At 50.8% G+C, this 16,963-nt stretch overlaps 1 protein-coding gene across 15 annotated transcripts in view; it reads left to right on the top strand.

Moving 5' to 3' along the window:
* SLC35E2B (solute carrier family 35 member E2B) overlaps positions 1 to 16,963 on the top strand; it is a 32,677-nt gene that overhangs the window by 10,345 nt on the left and 5,369 nt on the right. For 4 of the 15 annotated variants that reach the window (XM_053575415.1, XM_053575414.1, XM_053575411.1 and 1 more), the window contains 7 exons: positions 4,618 to 5,084; positions 5,240 to 5,375; positions 5,912 to 6,039; positions 8,918 to 9,038; positions 11,437 to 11,490; positions 11,802 to 11,874; positions 14,809 to 14,954. In XM_053575415.1, coding sequence (XP_053431390.1) covers positions 4,787 to 5,084; positions 5,240 to 5,375; positions 5,912 to 6,039; positions 8,918 to 9,038; positions 11,437 to 11,490; positions 11,802 to 11,874; positions 14,809 to 14,954 — 956 coding nt within the window. In that variant the 5' untranslated portion in view covers positions 4,618 to 4,786. Of the gene's footprint in view, positions 1 to 505; positions 537 to 2,562; positions 3,035 to 4,617; positions 5,085 to 5,239; positions 5,376 to 5,911; positions 6,040 to 8,917; positions 9,039 to 9,711; positions 9,830 to 11,436; positions 11,491 to 11,801; positions 11,875 to 14,808; positions 14,955 to 16,744; positions 16,960 to 16,963 lie in introns of those variants that run through there. The other 11 variants (XR_008376838.1, XR_008376837.1, XR_008376836.1 and 8 more) reach the window with 8 other exon arrangements.

The following is a 16,963-nucleotide window of genomic DNA, read 5'->3' as shown; positions in this document are numbered from 1 at the left end:
CCCAGCTAGTTTTTCTATTTTTAGAAGAGATGGGGTCTCGCTCTTGGTCAGGCTGGTCTCCAACTTCTGAGCTCCAGCCATCCTCCTGGCTCTGCCCTCCAGAGTGCTGGTATCACAGGTGTGAGCACCTTGCCTACACTTGGAGGGCTTTGTTAATTTTCCTTCCCTGTCATCTGCATGACTCTTGGACAGTCACGTCCAGATGTTCTCCATCTGGAGTCTATTTGTGTTTGTGCTATTTCCCACCTGGGGAGTCAGTGACATGGGGGCCCCTGTATTGGCTGCTCTCCACCTGGCTGCCCTGGCGTAGGCAAAGAAGGTAAAAGTGATTCTGAAACTTGAATTTCTTCTCTGACTCCAGAGGTCTGGGCCAGACCTGGCACCTTCTGCTTGTTTGAGCTCAGGCATTGGTGCAGCCAGCACTGGGGATGCTGCTCACTGATGCAGGGACAGGTACTCACGTGGGAGGAGGGTCACAGAACGCTCCGTCTGCGCCTGTGGCCGCAGGGGCATGGACACCGGTGAGGTCGTTTCAGGTATGAATGACCTGTGGGGCAGGGAGGCGAGTGGAGGCAGCAGAACCCAGCAGGTAAAAATCAGGGCCGGGACTGTACCTCCCCAGACCAGGCGTGAGAGGAGTCATAGGGTACGGCTGGTATGAGGTCTGCTGATGTTGGCATATGCACAGACTCAACCAGGCCGTCCCTCCTGGGCACAGAGGAACAGAGTCGCACAAGGAGATGCACAGACGTGTGGGGCGTTCACAGTGGCTTGGCCCCCGCCGTGTGTGGGAAGAGCAGGTACCCACCTGGGGTGTGTTTATCCAACGGGGCAACGTACAGGAACAAGGTGGAGGATGTGCACCAAGGCAGGGGACAGCATGAGGCTAGGGGGGACTTCTGACTCTGGTGTCACTTCCACTAACTGTGGGCAGACGCCAAAGCAGCACCAGGATTCTCTCCCTATCCTTGACAGGAGCTGCCCGGGCCACAGCTGCTCCTTGGGGCACAGGGGCCATAGAGGAGCACAAGACCTGCTGTGGGCACAGCTTTGCCTGGAGTATAGAGTGTGCCTGGAGTATGGCATGCTTCTCGGGTGGAAACTGAAGGCCAGGCTGTCCTGGCAGGAGATGCACACATCTGGCTGGAGCTCCTCTGCTTTGCAGGGTCAGGTGGGAAAGGCGCCCAGGATGCGGAGCTTGGCCCATTGTTGTGTCGGCCCTGTGGAGGCCTCTTAGTTGTCAACTCCATGCCATGTAAACAGTTTGGTTTTGGAATCTCAGAGGCTGTGGAGTGTGTGACAAGGGCCATGATAGTGTCCCTGGCCTGGAAGCCTCGTGCTGTCACCATGAAGGGGATAGGGACAGCCCCCCCGAGGTGGGAGGAGAGGGAGAGGGTGTGGGCAGTGAGGCCCTGGCCAGATGGGGATGGTCCCGCTGTGGAGTCCAGAGCCACGTGCCCAGAGTCCACAGTGGGATTGTTCATGTCCTGCGACTCTGGGGCCCCTGGCCAAGCAGGACAGGAGCACCAGATGGCTGGGCAAGGGTCCCGAACCCACCAGTCACCCCAAGTCCCAGGTGCCCACATGCACTTCCAGGCGGATGAGTAGGGACTGGCCTGAGCGCCTAGGAGAGGTCTCCCCGGAGGTAATGGTCCAAGTCCCTCTGTGTAAATGTAGAGTATATAATACTTGTTATGTGTGTCTGACATATAAGATAAAAAACATAGAAAGATGCAGTGAGTTTCGGGTGGGGGGCATCCCTGACCTCTGGTACAGGATGAGGCAGGATGCAAGGAGCTGGGGCCAGCAGCACGGCCAGCCACACTGTGCTGCCCCCCATACCTGGAAAGAAGGGATGAAATGTCAGGCTGCCATCTGAGGCCACCTGGGCGGGCTCGCACCCAGGTCCTCCTGTGACAAATGCAGGCATTTGCCACCGAAAACCTGCTTAAAGCCAGAAGTAGAGAAGGAGCTCTCAGCCCAGGGGGGACACAAAGCACCCTGACTTTACCTGTGCTCCCAAGAGGGGAGGTGGGAGTCTGAGGGCTGGCAGGTGTCTGTCTAAATGCCTGCCACAGGGTTTGTCTGGAAAGTAGCATGAAATTGGTCCTGGATAGTGATGGCCGGCACACATGGCAGAGGCAGCCCCCAAATCTGTTCAGAAGCCAAACCTAGGAAAAAATCCCCAGGGAAGACTTGGCTAACACCCAGAGAAAGTCAGGATTAGGTGATAAAATCTGTGGGCAATGAACTGTCAGAGACCATAAAATAAAAGATAACAAAAGGGCAATTGAAAAGGAAAGAACAGGGCAGTGCCTGTGTCTCAGTGAGTAGAGTGCTGGCCCCATATACCAAGGGTGGTGGGTTCAAACCCAGCCCTGGCCAAACTGCAACAGAAAAATAGCCAGGCATTGTGGCGGGTGCCTGTAGTCCCAGCTACTCGGAGGCTGAGGCAAGAGAATCGCCTAAGCCCAAGAGCTGGAGGTTGCTGTGAGCAGTGACGTCACAGCACTCCACCCAGGGCGATAAAGTGAGACTCTGTCTCTAAAAAAAAAAAAGGAAAGAACAGGCTCAAAGAAAAACACACTGATTTGAAATGGAACCAAATAGTTTACATAACTGAAAAAATATAGTGATACTCAGTGTCTCTGACAGAGGTGGATTAATCTTCCCACTAAGAACAACTGGAATTGCCAGATAAATAGGAAATTAGTCACACGTGGTGGCACTACCTGTAGACCTGGCCTCGGGCAGCCGAGGTGAAAGCATCCTTGAGCCAGGAACCTTGTCTCTTAAGGGAAGACTCAACAATAATGCAGGAATTATCTGTTGAGGGCTCCTGGGAGAGCCAGCAAGGCGGGAAATATAGCACCAAGGTCTCAGAAAGCAGTGAGCTGCTTTTCTCTGAGGGGCTTTTGCTGGTTTCAAGGTGGTGGCTGGGAAGATACAAAATGACAGTTTCGGAGACCAGGTGCTACCTGGCGTCCAGGCATAGCTGAGCAGAGGGACCCTGAGAACTCATAGGGGTCTCTAGGTAGGCCAGGTGGTGCCCATCCTGGGAGGGTCATGGTCTGGGGCAAGAGTGGAGAAGAAAGAGCCAGGGCTGGGCTCTGCTGGGTGTTTTGAAATTGGTTGGGCAAGATTTCCCCAGGGTTGGTGAGAGGTAGGGGTTAAAGTGTTTGGTTTGACCAATTTAGGGTGAGAGAGCTCTGGAGTTAACAGAATTTCTTGGTTTTTTTTTTTTTTTTTAGAGAAGTGGACATTTTAAACGTATGTCTAAAAATGAGGCCCAAACTTTATATTTGCTTTTTTTTTTTTTTTTTTGTAGAGACAGAGTCTCACTTTATGGCCCTTGGTAGAGTGCCGTGGCATCACACAGCTCACAGCAACCTCCAACTCCTGGGCTTAAGCGATTCTCTTGCCTCAGCCTCCCGAGCAGCTGGGACTACAGGCGCCCGCCACAACGCCCGGCTATTTTTTGGTTGCAGTTCAGCCGGGGCCAGGTTTGAACCCGCCACCCTGTATATGGGGCCAGCGCCTTCCTGACTGAGCCACAGGCGCCGCCCTATATTTGCATTTTTAAAGTAACTTTAAATTGGCCATTAATTTTTTTTTCTTTTTGAGACAGAGTCTTACTATGTTGCCCTGGGTAGAGTGTTGTGGCATCACAGCTCACAGCAACCTCAAACTCTTGGGCTTAAGAGATTCTCTTGTGAGAATACAAATGCCTACATACAGTAACTAAGAAAATGCCATGAAGGCTACGTTGAACAGTTTGATGAGAATATTTCAGATTGTATATAAAACCAGCACATTGTACCCCTTGATTGCACTAATGTACACAGTTATGATTTAACAATAAAAATTATAAATAAAAAATAATAATAATAATATATACAAAAGAGATTCTCTTGTCTCAGCCTCCCGAGTAGCTGGGACTACAGGCACCTGACACAATACCCGGCTACTTTTCGTTGCAGTTCTCTTTGTTGTTTAGCTGGCCCAGGCCGGATTCGAACCCACCAACTCCGGTGTATGTGGCCGGTGCCCTACTCACTGAACTATAGGCGATTAAAATTTTAAAGAACAGGGCGGCGCCTGTGGCTCAAGGAGTAGGGCGCCGGTCCCATATGCCAGAGGTGGTGGGTTCAAACCTAGCCCCGGCCAAAAAAAAAAAAAAAAATAAAATTTTAAAGAACAGGTGGGCACAGTGGCTCATTGTCTGTGATCCCAGCACTCTGGGAGGCCAAGGTGGGTGGATTGCCTGAGCTTAGGAGTTTGAGATCAGCTTGAGCAAGAGTGAGACCCTGTCTCTACTAAAAATGGAAAGACTAGCCAGGCATCATGGCAGGCGTCTGAGGTCCCAGCTGCTCGGGAGGCTGAGGCAGGAGGATCTCTTGAGCCCAAGTCTGAGTTTGCTGTGAGCTATGATGATGCCACAGCATTCTGGCCTGGGAGAGAGAGTGAGACTCTGTCTCAAAAAAAAAAGGGCAGCACCTGTGGCTCAAAAGGGTAGGGTGCCGGCCCCATATACCAGAGGTGGCGGGTTCAAACCCAGCCCCGGCCAAAACGGCAAAAAAAAAAAAATTTTTTCAGAATAATGTTTCTCTTTCTCAGCATTTTAGCCTCTGTTTCCACACGGTGCTGGGGAAGAGGCCCTTGTGGAGGCCACGCTCACACAGCCGGTTCCCTGCTCTCCCCGTACCCTCTGCATCCCCCTGGCTGGACAGTTGGTGACCCATGCTGTTCGGCTCTGAGACAGAACCGTGTCTGCAGTGACATCAGCATGTCATCCTCAGTGAGGGCCCAGGCCCTGGAGGAGACCGATCCCGGCTCTGAGGAGAAGCTGAGAGGAAAGTCTCTTCTCACCTGGGGTTCTCTTTTCGGTCATCGGAGCGAAGGCAGCCCCAGTGAGAGCGTGCTGACCGTCACCATCACAGAGACCACAGTCATTGAGTCGGACCTGGGCGTGTGGAGCTCGAGGGCACTCCTTTACCTCACTCTCTGGTTCTTCTTCAGTTTCTGCACCCTCTTCCTCAACAAGTACATCCTGTCGCTGCTGGAGGGCGAGCCCAGCATGCTGGGTGAGGCCTACCTGCCCTGGAAACTGCAGTGCGCTCCGGGGAGGGCCCATCATCCAGGAGGGCGGGAGGAGGAAGCCCAGGCAGGACAGAAGCCTGTCCCAGGTGTGTCAGCCTACCTGTGTGTTAGAAAAGGGCCTCTCCCTCTTCCTCCCCAGGTGCTGTGCAGATGCTGTCAACCACGTTTATCGGATGTATCAAAATATTTGTTCCTTGCTGTTTATATCAGCACAAAACCCGGCTTTCTTATCCACCCAATTTCATCATGACTATGCTGTTTGTGGGTCTAATGAGGTAAAGAATCTCACATTTTTGGTTGAGTGTCATTTTTACCATGTAAAGTGTCTTTGCCATTACTAAGAGCGGGACTCTGCTGCCCTGAGTATGACTGGTGTTTCCAGTGCAAACTCTGAAAAGCCCCAGGGCTGTCTGGATTTTAGGCTCCATGTGGATCTGCCATGTATATTCACTCTGGTTCTTTTTGAACCAGCCTTGACATTGATTAGCAAAGGTTTGAAGATAGTGGGCCTCCCTGCCTCTGGGTGAGGCTCTGCTCTTCAGGGTGGCAATTGCCCCACCCAGGGGCAGGGACACCATTTCCCCAGAGGGTCCAGGTGCTGGCTTTGGTGAGGGTGTGAAGGAGGCAGGTGTGCCCCCTGTGGGGACACTGTCCTGTATTTGCACACAGACAATTCGGGTTTTTTTTTTTTTGCAGTTTTTGGCTGGGGCTGGGTTTGAATCCACTACCTCTGGCATATGGTGCCCTACTCCTTTGAGCCACAGGTGCTGCCCGACAATTCGTTTCAGTGACAGTTTTTGCTTATTTTCAGGTTTGCAACAGTGGTTTTGGGTTTGGTCAGCCTGAAAAATGTGGCGGTTTCGTTTGCTGAGACGGTGAAGAGCTCCGCCCCCATCTTCACCGTGATCCTGTCTCGGATGATTCTAGGGGAGCACACTGGTGAGGCCCTTCTAAAGCACCGTGCCAGCTGCTCAGAGTAGCTCCCTGGAGCCATCACCTCCCCGGAACATTTGTCAGTGTCATGGTCACCTCACTTGGTCACACCAGGCCGTGGACGCTCGGGGGTGTTCTTGTGGTGTCTCCTGGTGGTCAGAGAAGGGTCGTGTCCCTTAGTCCCTGTAGGGGTGGGGACACGGCCAGGAGCTGGGCAGACACGCTATATGTGGTGACATCAGGTGCCTTTGGTGGGCACCATGTGAGGTGGCCCAGCCAGTCCTAGGTTTGCCTGTCCCCTGCCGTGCCTCTCCAGGCGCCTCCCTTGATTTGCCTGGCTCTTCCTGCCCTGCTTCTCCGTCCTTCCTGAGGTTCAACAAATCACATTTTTTAGACAAAACTCCAGGGGAGTTTTCAGTGATGTTTAGATTGTTTCCAGTGCACATTGGGCTCCGGCCCCCGCTCTTCTCACCAGCCTTTGAAAAATAGTATGTCCAGACCATGTGCGGTAGCTCATGCCAGTGATCCCAGCACTTTAGGAGGCTGAGGGGAGAGATTGCTTGAGCTGATGGGTTCAAGACCAGCCTGAGCAAGAGCGAGACCCTGTCTCTAAAAATAGCCCAGCGTTGTGGCAGGCATCTGTAGTTGCAGCTACATGGGAGGCTAAGGCAAGAGAATCACTTGAGCCCAAGAGTTTGAGGTTGCTGTGAGCTGTGACACCATGGCACTCTACCGGGGATGACAAAATGAGAGTCTGTCTTAAAAAAAAAAAAAAAGGTAAAAACAGCATGTCCACCATTGTTACATGAAAACAAGCAAGGTGCAGGGTAATGCATAAAATGTATACTCTTTCATATAAGAGGGATACTGACAGGTACACATTTTTTGGTATTTCTACTAAAAAAAATACAACAGATCTTAAGACTGAGTCATGTCTACCCTAAGAGGCGGGACTTGAGCCACCTCCTCCCATGTGTGCCTTGGGAGCTGCACAGATGTTTTAGGTGATTATAAAACAAAATTTAAATCTAAAAAGCAATTTTGAAAAATTTAAGCAAACCAAAAAAAAAATGAACCTTATTGCATATCAGGCTGGTAGCTTAGCCACAAAAGAAGGAATTATTTCAGGAGACCAAAACCTCCCACTTTGGTGTCTAACCAGGGTGGACTCAGTGAAGCAAACCAGCTCTCTCGCTGAGAACACTTAGAAAATCTTGTCAAAGCTTAGCAGAAGGAACTCTGGAGAGAGCCACTGGAGAACAAGGTGCAGGGGCTTGGGGGACCAGAATTGAGGGTGACTTCATGGTGCCCCGTGTAGCACCACCTCCGGGAGTACCTGCTGACTGTCAGCAGCCAGCAAGAGCCTGGGTGGAGGGCGGCGCCTGTGGCTCAAAGTGGTAGGGCGCCAGTCCCATATGCCAGAGGTGGCAGGTTCAAACCCAGCCCCAGCCAAAACCCACAAAAAAAAAAAAGAAAAGATTTTGGGCAGCGCCTGTGGCTCAAGGAGTAGGGCGCCGGTCCCATATGCCGGAGGTGGTGGGTTCAAACCCAGCCCCGGCCAAAAACCAAAAAAAAAAAAAAAAAGAAAAGATTTAAAACAAAACAAAATAAAAAAGAGTCTGGGTGGAGCAACACAGACCCGCTCTGAGTTGGACAAGGCATCTGCTGCACCCAGTTGAGCACCAGAGGAAACGCAGGTCCTCTCTGGAGCCTGACGAGGCATTCGCAGCCTCCGTTTCTCTCTGCAGTCTTTATACATATTGTTATCAAACAAAAGTTTCCAAGCAGACCAGAGGACGCTCACTGGGTCCCCTCAGCTGTGTGGCATCTGGAGTTACTTGACAAACAGATTCCTGGGTTCCTTGGGGGCTCCTTGAGGAAGCCCAGTGATTGCTCTGGACAGCACCATCCTGTGACAGGGAGACGCCATCTTCTCAAGAGGTCACCACGCTCTCATCTCAGGATGGTCACTTGGTTCCTTTTTGCTAAACATAAAAGGTTCATCTCCTATTTATATTGAATTTCAAAACAAATACTGTATCTAAAATCACATAGGCACAAAATGATGCCTGATGCCCTGTATCCAAGATGAAAGAGTGATTTCACAGCATTGACCTGGTTTCTTAAAGACCATTCATGTGGGCTGGGCCAGTGGCTCACACCTGTGATCCCAGCACTCTAGGAGACTAAGGCGGGCGGATCACCTGAGCTCACGAGTTTAAGACCAGCCTGAGCCAGAGCAAGACCCCATCTCTACTAAAAATAGGAAAACTAGGTGCTATGGCCAGTGCCTATAGTCCAGCTACTCGGGAGGTTGAGGCAGGAGCATCACTTGAGCCTAGGGGATTGAGGTTGCTGTGAACTGTGACACCGCAGTGCTCTAGCCTGGGGCAACAGAGAGAGACTCTATCTCAAAAGAAAAAAAAAAGTGGGGCGGCGCCTGTGGCTCAGTCCATAAGGCGCCAGCCCCATATAACAAGGGTGGCGGGTTCAAACCCGGCCCCGGCCAAACTGCAACCAAAAAATAGCTGGGCGTTGTGGCGGGCGCCTGTAGTCCCAGCTACTCGGGAGGCTGAGGCAAGAGAATCGCTTAAGCCCAGGAGTTGGAGATTGCTGTGAGCTGTGTGATGCCATGGCACTCTACCGAGGGCCATAAAGTGAGACCCTGTCTCTACAAAGAAAAAAAAAAGTGATGGGACTCAACTTACAGATGGACTTTCATTTGCTTTATTTTCCCTCCAAGGTAAAGGAACTGCCAGGTATCTGTTTTGAGTTATAGTGAAATCTATGCCTTTCCTAAAAGGGGAATGAACACACCTTGTGCTCCCAGTGGCGGCTTGTGGCCTCATGGATGACTCTGGTCACCTGTGTTTTCTCTTGTCAGGGTTGCTGGTCAACCTCTCTCTCATCCCAGTCATGGGAGGGCTGGCGCTGTGCACAGCCACTGAGATGAGCTTCAATATCCTAGGGTTTTCAGCTGCGTTATCCACCAACATCATGGACTGGTGAGTTGGGAAGAATGTGGGGACCCGAACAAGAGGAGGGGGGTGGCGCTCACTTTCTCTGTGTCCTCGTTTGTTGCGTTTGAAACACAATCTCACTCTGTCACCCTGGGTAGAGTGCAGTAGTGTCAGCCTAGGCCATAGCAACCTCAAAGTCCTGAGCTCAGTGATCCTCCTGCCTCAGCCTCCCAGAGTGCTGGAATCACAGCCATGCACCACCACACCTGGCCAGTTCTCCTGTTTTTGAGGGAAAGAAGGAAAAACGATCAACAGCAGTGTTCAAGAGTATTACTATTACTGTTAAAGTCAAACAGACTGGTCTTGAGGTTTTGAACAATACAGCTGAGTAAAAATAAAAATCCTGATTTCAGGGGCGGCTCCTGTGGCTCAGTGGGTAGGGCGCCGGCCCCATATACCGAGGGTGTCGGGTTCAAACCCAACCCCGGCCAAACTGCAACCAAAAAAAAATAGCTGGGCGTTGTGGCGGGCGCCTGTAGTCCCAGCTACTCGGGAGGCTGAGGCAAGAGAATCGCTTAAGCCCAGGAGTTGGAGGTTGCTGTGAGCTGGGTGAGGCCACGGCACTCTACCGAGGGCCATAAAGTGAGACTCTGTCTCTACAAAAAAAAAAAAAAAAATCCTGATTTCATTTGTATCATTTCAGTCCATTTCCTTCCAGCTTTCCTTCTCCGCAGTGGTTCTTTGTAACACTGCGTGGCTGTGTGGCTGCTCTGTCTGAGTCAGGAGCCTCGGGCCATGTGGACCTGTCTGCACAGCCGTTTTCAGGGCTGTCCAAGGTTTGCCCCACCCTGCGACTTCACAGCTCTTTTGCTGCCAAACTCCCTGGCCCTTCGTGTTCATAAATAAATCCACAGGGAACATCTTTTCACATGAATCTCCTGCTGAATGTCTGATTGTCCTGTAGGGTGAATTCCCAGAAGGCAGATTGTGGACAAAGCCTGGGAACTTCTAAAAGGACCTTGGGGTAGTGCCTGTGGTTCAGTGGGTATGGTGCCAGCCCCATATACCGAGGGTGGTGGGTTCAAACCCAGTCCTGGCGAAACTGCAACAAAAAAGTAGCTGGGTGTTGTGGTGGGCACCTGTAATCCCAGCTACTCGGGAGGCTGAGGCAAGAGAATTGCCTAAGCCCAAGGATTTGGAGGTTGCTGTGAGCTGTGACGCCCCAGCACTCTACCGAGGGTTAATAAGCAAAAAAGAAAAGAGGGCGCCTGTGGCTCAGTGAGTAGGGCGCCGGCCCCATATGCCGAAGGTGGCGGGTTCAAACCCAGCCCCGGCCAAACTGCAACAAAAACAAAAAAATAGCCAGGCGTTGTGGCGGGCGCCTGTAGTCCCAGCTGCTCGGGAGGCTGAAGCAAGAGAATCGCGTAAGCCCAAGAGTTAGAGGTTGCTGTGAGCCCTGTGACGCCACGGCACTCTACCCGAGGGCGGTACAGTGAGACTCTGTCTCTACAAAAAAAAAAGAAAAAAAAAAATTAAAGGACCTTGGTTCATCTGGTCAGACTGGGGACCAACTAATGGCTCTTTTTTTTTTTTTGAGGGAGACAGTCTCCAGCTGTTGCCCAGTCTCGGGTGTTGTGGCATCACAGCTCACAGCAACTCCAACTCCTGGGCTCAGGTGATTTTCCTGCCTCTGCCTCCCAAGTAGCTGGGACTATAGGTACCCGCCACAACACCCAGCTATTTTTTGGTTGCAGCAGTCATCGTTGTTTGGCAGGCCCAGGTTGGATTCGAAGCTGCCAGCTCAGGTGTATGTGGCTGGCGCCTTAGCCGCTTGAGCCACAGGTGCCAAGCCTAAGGGCTCTTATTAACAGCACTGTCCTGAGGGTTTTCCACCTGACCTCATCCTCAGCTACGGGATTGCACTTACAAAAGTAAAAATGCACCTCTCTCCATTTAGAGTCCAGATGCTGGCACCTCATCAGCTGTCTGGCTCTGAGCTCCTTGGTCACTGGTGAAGCTGGGTGCTGTTTCACTTTCTCTTTGGCCATTTGTCCTGTGGTTTATCCTACATATGAGTTTTGTCTTGGTCTGGCTGGCATCTTCATCACATCTGCAGCCCACTTTGCTTTGTGCCTGTGCTGGCGTCCCTGCCATGGCAGTTGTGAGAACTTTTAGTTCAGAGAAGGGTATTGTGAGCTGCATGTGGTGGGGACAGCCCATACGGGTGTCACAGTTCACCCATCTGTTACGGTGGCAGGCAGGCTGCCCGCTGCCACAAGCTGGAGAGCCCACACAGGGCCTGGACTCGCGAGGGAGGTCAGTGGCTCCCAGGAACACAGGACACCAATGCCCTTATTCAAGGGGAGTGCACACAGCTTGCCTGCTTGCTGTCCAGTGCTAGTGACCAGGATCAATGCATAATCTCTTCTTTTCTTTATTCTAGTTTGCAAAACGTTTTTTCAAAAAAGCTCCTCAGTGGGGACAAGTACAGGTTCTCGTAAGTATCACTGGAAATGAAGCCCCGAGGACTTGCTGCCCATTTTAAGACTCATGATGCCCTGTAGACTGAGCCATTCTATCTTGACCTGCGTGGTGTTTAAAACCACCTTGTTGATTCTTGGGGACAAACCTGTCTGTTTCAGCTGCTCCACTGAGTGACCTTCACTGCCTGGCCTGGGTTTGGGTTGCCTTTTAATTTATGGGTGGCCGTGGAGGTCACAGAAGGTTAAGTTCTCATCTGCATGGGTACTTCAGGGTGTTCCTGTGAAGTGCCTGCTGGAGTGTCCAGTGTCCTCTGTTGCTCCGCAGGGCCCCGGAGCTGCAGTTCTACACCAGTGCTGCTGCCATGGCCATGCTAATCCCAGCCTGGATCTTCTTCATGGTAGGTTTCAGGAGGGCACTGCATCCCATGTGTGTCTGGGCCAGCAGAAGATTTAGCTTCCCTAGCCGTGTGTGGCAGCTGGCCTGTCAGCTTTGCTGATCACTTACGGAGGGCAGCGGTGCACTCCAGGAGAGGCCAGACCAGGCCTCTGGGAGCTACAGCAGGTTTCTGTATGAGGGTTTTCAGGCTTGACTTCTTATTTTATTTTATTGTTTTTTTCATGAGTTGGGGTCTCATTCTCGCTCAGACAAGCCTCAAACTCCTGAGCTCAAGCAATCCTACCTCAGCCTCCCATAGTGCTGGGATTACAGGTGTGAGCAACTGCGCCTAGCTTGACTTCTTTTTTTTTTTTGTAGAGACAGAGTCTCACTGTACCGCCCTGGGTAGAGTGCGTGGCGTCACACAGCTCACAGCAACCTCTAACTCTTGGGCTTCCGCGATTCTCTTGCCTCAGCCTCCCAAGCAGCTGGGACTACAGGCGCCCGCCACAACGCCAGGCTATTTTTTTGTTGCAGTTTGGCCGGGGCTGGGTTTGAACCCGCCACCCTCGGCATATGGGGCCGGCGCCCTACTCACTGAGCCACAGGCGCCGCCCCGACTTCTTTTTTTAATTAGAGAAATAAACATACCCACTGTAGAACAGTCAGTGATGTGGATGTATATGAAACAAAACAGAAAAGTCGTGTGAACCCAAGAGCTCACACGGCGCCCGCAGGTACTTGTCCTGCCCCCAGCATGGGATTGGGCTGCCTGAGTCTGGTCACATGAAGACAGTGGTTCCGCCCCTGACATGTCACTTCTCACTGTTAACACAGGAAACAGGGAGCTTCTTACATCATGCCTTTTGAGATGAGGGTATTTCTCTGGTATACGTCTTGGGATGGGAATGGTTGATTGACAGAATATGCATGTTTAAACGTTTTTTAGTTGTCCTAAATACGCATGGCATAGAATTTGCTGTCTTAACCATATTCACAGGTACAATTAAATGGTACTGGGGCATATTCACGTCTTGTGCAGCCTTCACCACTGTCATCTCCAGAACTTTACTCTTTTGTGTGGGTGTGAGACAAGAGTTTCACTATGTCACCCTCGGTAGAGTGCCATGGAGTCATAGCTCACAGCAACCTCCAACTCCTGGGCTCAAGTGATTCTCCTGCCTCAGCTTCCCAAGTAGCTAGGACTACAGGCGCCCGCCACAATGCCTACTTTTTTGTTGCAGTTATCATTGTTGTTTAGCTGGCCCAGGCTGGGTGTGAACCTGCCAGCCTTGGTATATGTGGGTGGCACTATAACCACTGTGCTACGGGCACTGAGCCCATCTCCAAAATGAGACTCCATCCCCGTTAAATACTCACTCCCCACCCAGCACCCACCTTTCTACCTTTCCTGCCTGTGATTCTGACATTTGCGGGGCCCATATAGGGGAACCCACCATGTTGCCTGTGTCTGGCTTATCCCACTGAGTGTGATCTTTCCAAGCTCACCTGTGTTGTGGCGTGTGTCAAGATTTCCAGTTTTCTTCCTTTTCAAGGCTGAACAATACTCCACTGTGTGGAGAGACTGCACTTGGCTTGTCTGTCAGTGGACATCTGGGCTGTTTCCACATTTTGGCCATTGTGAGTCATGTGGCGCTGAACATATGTGTACGGGGATACAGCTCCAAGTCCCTAGCTTTTGCTTCTTTTGGCCCCGGTCCTAGAAGCGGACCCTTTGTTTAATGTCTTGAGGCCCAAACTGCTCTTCACAGGAGCTGTCCACTGCGACACTCCCCGCGGTATACAAGGGTCCCGCTTCTTCAGATCTTCTGTTGTTACCTTCTGGCTTTTGTTGTTTTTTTCAATTTTTTTTTTTTTGAGGTAGAGCCCTGGGTAGAGTGCTGTGGTATCACAGCTTACAGCAACCTCCAACTCCTGGGCTCAAGCGATTCTCCTGCCTCTGCCTCCCAAGTAGCTGGGACTACAGGCGTCCACCACAATACCCCTCAATTTTTTGGTTGCCGCCATCATTGTTGTTTGGCAGGCCGGGGCTGGATTTGAACCCACCAGCTCAGGTGTATGTGGCTGGCACCCTAGCCACTTGAGCCACAGGCGCCAAGCCTTGTTGTTTATTTTTGACAGGAGCCATCCTAGTGGGTGTGAGGTAGAATTTTGGGAGTTCTCTTTGTGTTTTCTCTCTCTTTTTTTTTTTTTTTTGAGATGAGGTCTCACTCTGGCTCAGGCTGGTCTTGAACCTGTGAGCTCAGGCAATCCACCTGCCTCAGCCTCCCAAGTGCTGGGATTACAGCCATGAGCCACCATGCCTGGCCTCTCTTTGTGGGTTTTTTTGTTTGTTTGTTTGTTTTTTGGTAGAGACGGAGTTTCACTTATCACCCTTGGTAGAATGATGTGGCGTCACAACTCACAGCAACCTCCAACTCCTGTGCTTAGGAGATTCTCTTGCCTCAGCTTCCCGAGTAGCTGGGACTACAGGCGCCTGCCACAACGCCCAGCTATTTTTTTGTTACAATTTGGCCAGGGCGGGGTTTGAACCCACCACCCTCGGTATGTGGGGCTGGCGCCACAAGCGCCTTGGGGCTGGAGCCACAAGCGCCACCTGTGTTTTCTTTTTTTTTTGGTTTTTGGCCGGGGCTAGGTTTGAACCCACCACCTCCGGCATATGGGACTGGCACCCTACTCCTTGAGCCGCAGGCGCCACCCATCCACCTGTGTTTTCTTAATGATTGGTAATGCTGAGCCTGATTGAGTACACGTTGGCCATTTGCACGTGGAAGCTGGTGAACACAGTTAGGCTGTTCCCAGAAGGCTGTCTCTAAAGCTCTCCTCAACATCTCCTGCTTCCCCAGTTGCTGGGCGGAAATGGCACTGGGTCTTTTTGGTAAGTGGTTAGTGAGAGGAAAGTGCAGCCAGTAGTGTCCTTCTGCTCCTCTTGTAGGATGTGCCGGTAGTTGGGAGGAGTGGGAAGAGCTTCAGCTATAGCCAGGACATCGTGCTGCTGCTTCTCACTGATGGTACCCTGTTCCACCTGCAGAGTGTTACGGCCTATGCCCTCATGGGGAAAATCTCCCCTGTGACTTTCAGGTGAGCAGAGATGTAATGTGTCCACTTGCAGAGAAGACAAGAAACCTGGGTATTTTGTTGTTCGTTTGTTTGTTTGTTTTGTTTGTTTTTGGCTGGGGCCTGGTTTGAACCCACCACCACCAGTATATGGGGCCGGCGCCCTACTCCTTTGAGCCACAGGCACCGCCCAGAAACCTGGGTATTTTTATAAACAATAATTGCGATTCTCTTCCACAGTGAGCACCCTAAGTGCTACACCCTTTTGTGCTGGTAACACTTGAAATGCAAATGGTAAAGTGTATGAAATAGATTTTAGGGGAATTTCCATTTTTTTTTTTTAATTATTTTCATATATTTATTTTCATATTTTTTTTTTGATGAGATCATTGTCATCAGATCATTGGCTTCTGACTTTGATTATTTCTGTTGAGAAACTATCAGTTTTTTTTTTTTTTTTTGGCCGGGGCTGGGTTTGAACCCACCACCTCCAGCATATGGGACCGGAGCCCTACTCCTTGAGCCACAGGCGCTGCCCTTTTTTTTTTTTTTTTGTAGAGACAGAGTCTCACTTTTTCACCCTTTGGTAGAGTACCACTGTGGCATCACAACTCACAGCAACCTCCAGCTCTTGGGCTTAGGCAATTCTCTTGCCTCAGCTTCCCGAGTAGCTGGGACTACAAGCGCCCACCACAACGCCTGGCTATTTTTTGTTGCAGTTTGGCCAGGGCTGGGTTCAAACTCACCACCCTCGGTATATGGGGCCAGCGCCCTACCTACTGAGCCACAGGTGCCGCCCAATCAGTTTAAATTTGAATAGGCACTTGTGGCCAGTGGCTCCAGGGTGAGGCAGTGTGGCTCTGACTCAGAGAGCTCAAGACCCATTAGCTTCTTCTCACTTGTCTTACTGGACAAATTTAATGAAAGTAACAATTTAAAGATGGGAGTTTTCAGTAGCAAATAAAAATGAGTTACCTTGGTCACCTGTGGGTATAGAGCTGCATCACACTGTCATGTATGTGGGGCCTTTTCTCTCTAACTTTTGAGTTGCCATGGAGGAGGCGGAGGAGAAGTGGACTTGGCTGAATTGTACCACATCATCCAGGCTCCTGTGGCAGCAGCCCCAGCTGCCCAGGGACATGCAGGGCCACTCTCAGGAGTAGCTCTCCTTCCTCTGCCTCCTACCTGTGTGAGTCAGTGCAGCAGACACACCGGCTGTCAGCAGAGCCCAGCAACTGAGAGGGGGCTGTGTTCTGCAGACTTAGGAGCAAAGGCAGCAACAGTGACAGTCCTGTTCTCTGAATTTTCTGAGGCTCACAGTAGCCTTTTGGGCTTGGTTGCTATGTCTGCCTCACCAGCTTGTTTATTTTTGGAGCCAGGAATTGTTAACACATGTTCTTGAAACAGTTTTTTACTGATATTTAGTGATCCGTAAAGATGGTTCAAAAAAAGACAACAGAAAACCAATTACTGTTTTAATAGTATTTTTGTTTTATTCATATTATAAGAGTGATGAATAAGGGACTCATTACAGAATGTTTGGAAAAGGCAGAAAAATACAAAAAAAAAGTTTACGTTATGTATAAACCTAACCAAAGAGAAACTACTGTTAGTGTTTTTGTGTATTTCATATGAGCTTTATTTTCACAAAGCCCTAATACTGTAAACAGGGTGCCGTTTTCACCTAAGCCATCTCCTTAAGGAATGTTCTTAAATGCTAGCAAGGGATTGCAGATCTGTGGAAAGTTTTCCCATTCTTCACTTAGCTGCTGCAGTATTTAGGGGAAACTTTCACAATGTCTGTAATTTGCTAGGATGAAGCAGATGTGGCCATGTAGTCATTAAGTGGGGGCCACAGGAGTACAGCCACTTCTCAGCTTCTCCACTTGACATTACTCATAATAAAAAGGACCCAAACAAAAAAGGATCGAGGGGTCAGGCTGGCCCCTTGCAGCTGTGAATGCCTGGTGGCGAGCCCCCCACTCCACCCCCATGGATAGACCAGCACACAAGCCTCCCTCTGTTCTTGCCAC

The sequence above is a fragment of the Nycticebus coucang genome, chromosome 22, assembly GCF_027406575.1.
Source record: "Nycticebus coucang isolate mNycCou1 chromosome 22, mNycCou1.pri, whole genome shotgun sequence".
Classification (NCBI taxonomy): domain Eukaryota; kingdom Metazoa; phylum Chordata; class Mammalia; order Primates; family Lorisidae; genus Nycticebus; species Nycticebus coucang.
This window is presented reverse-complemented; position numbering and strand designations above follow the sequence as displayed.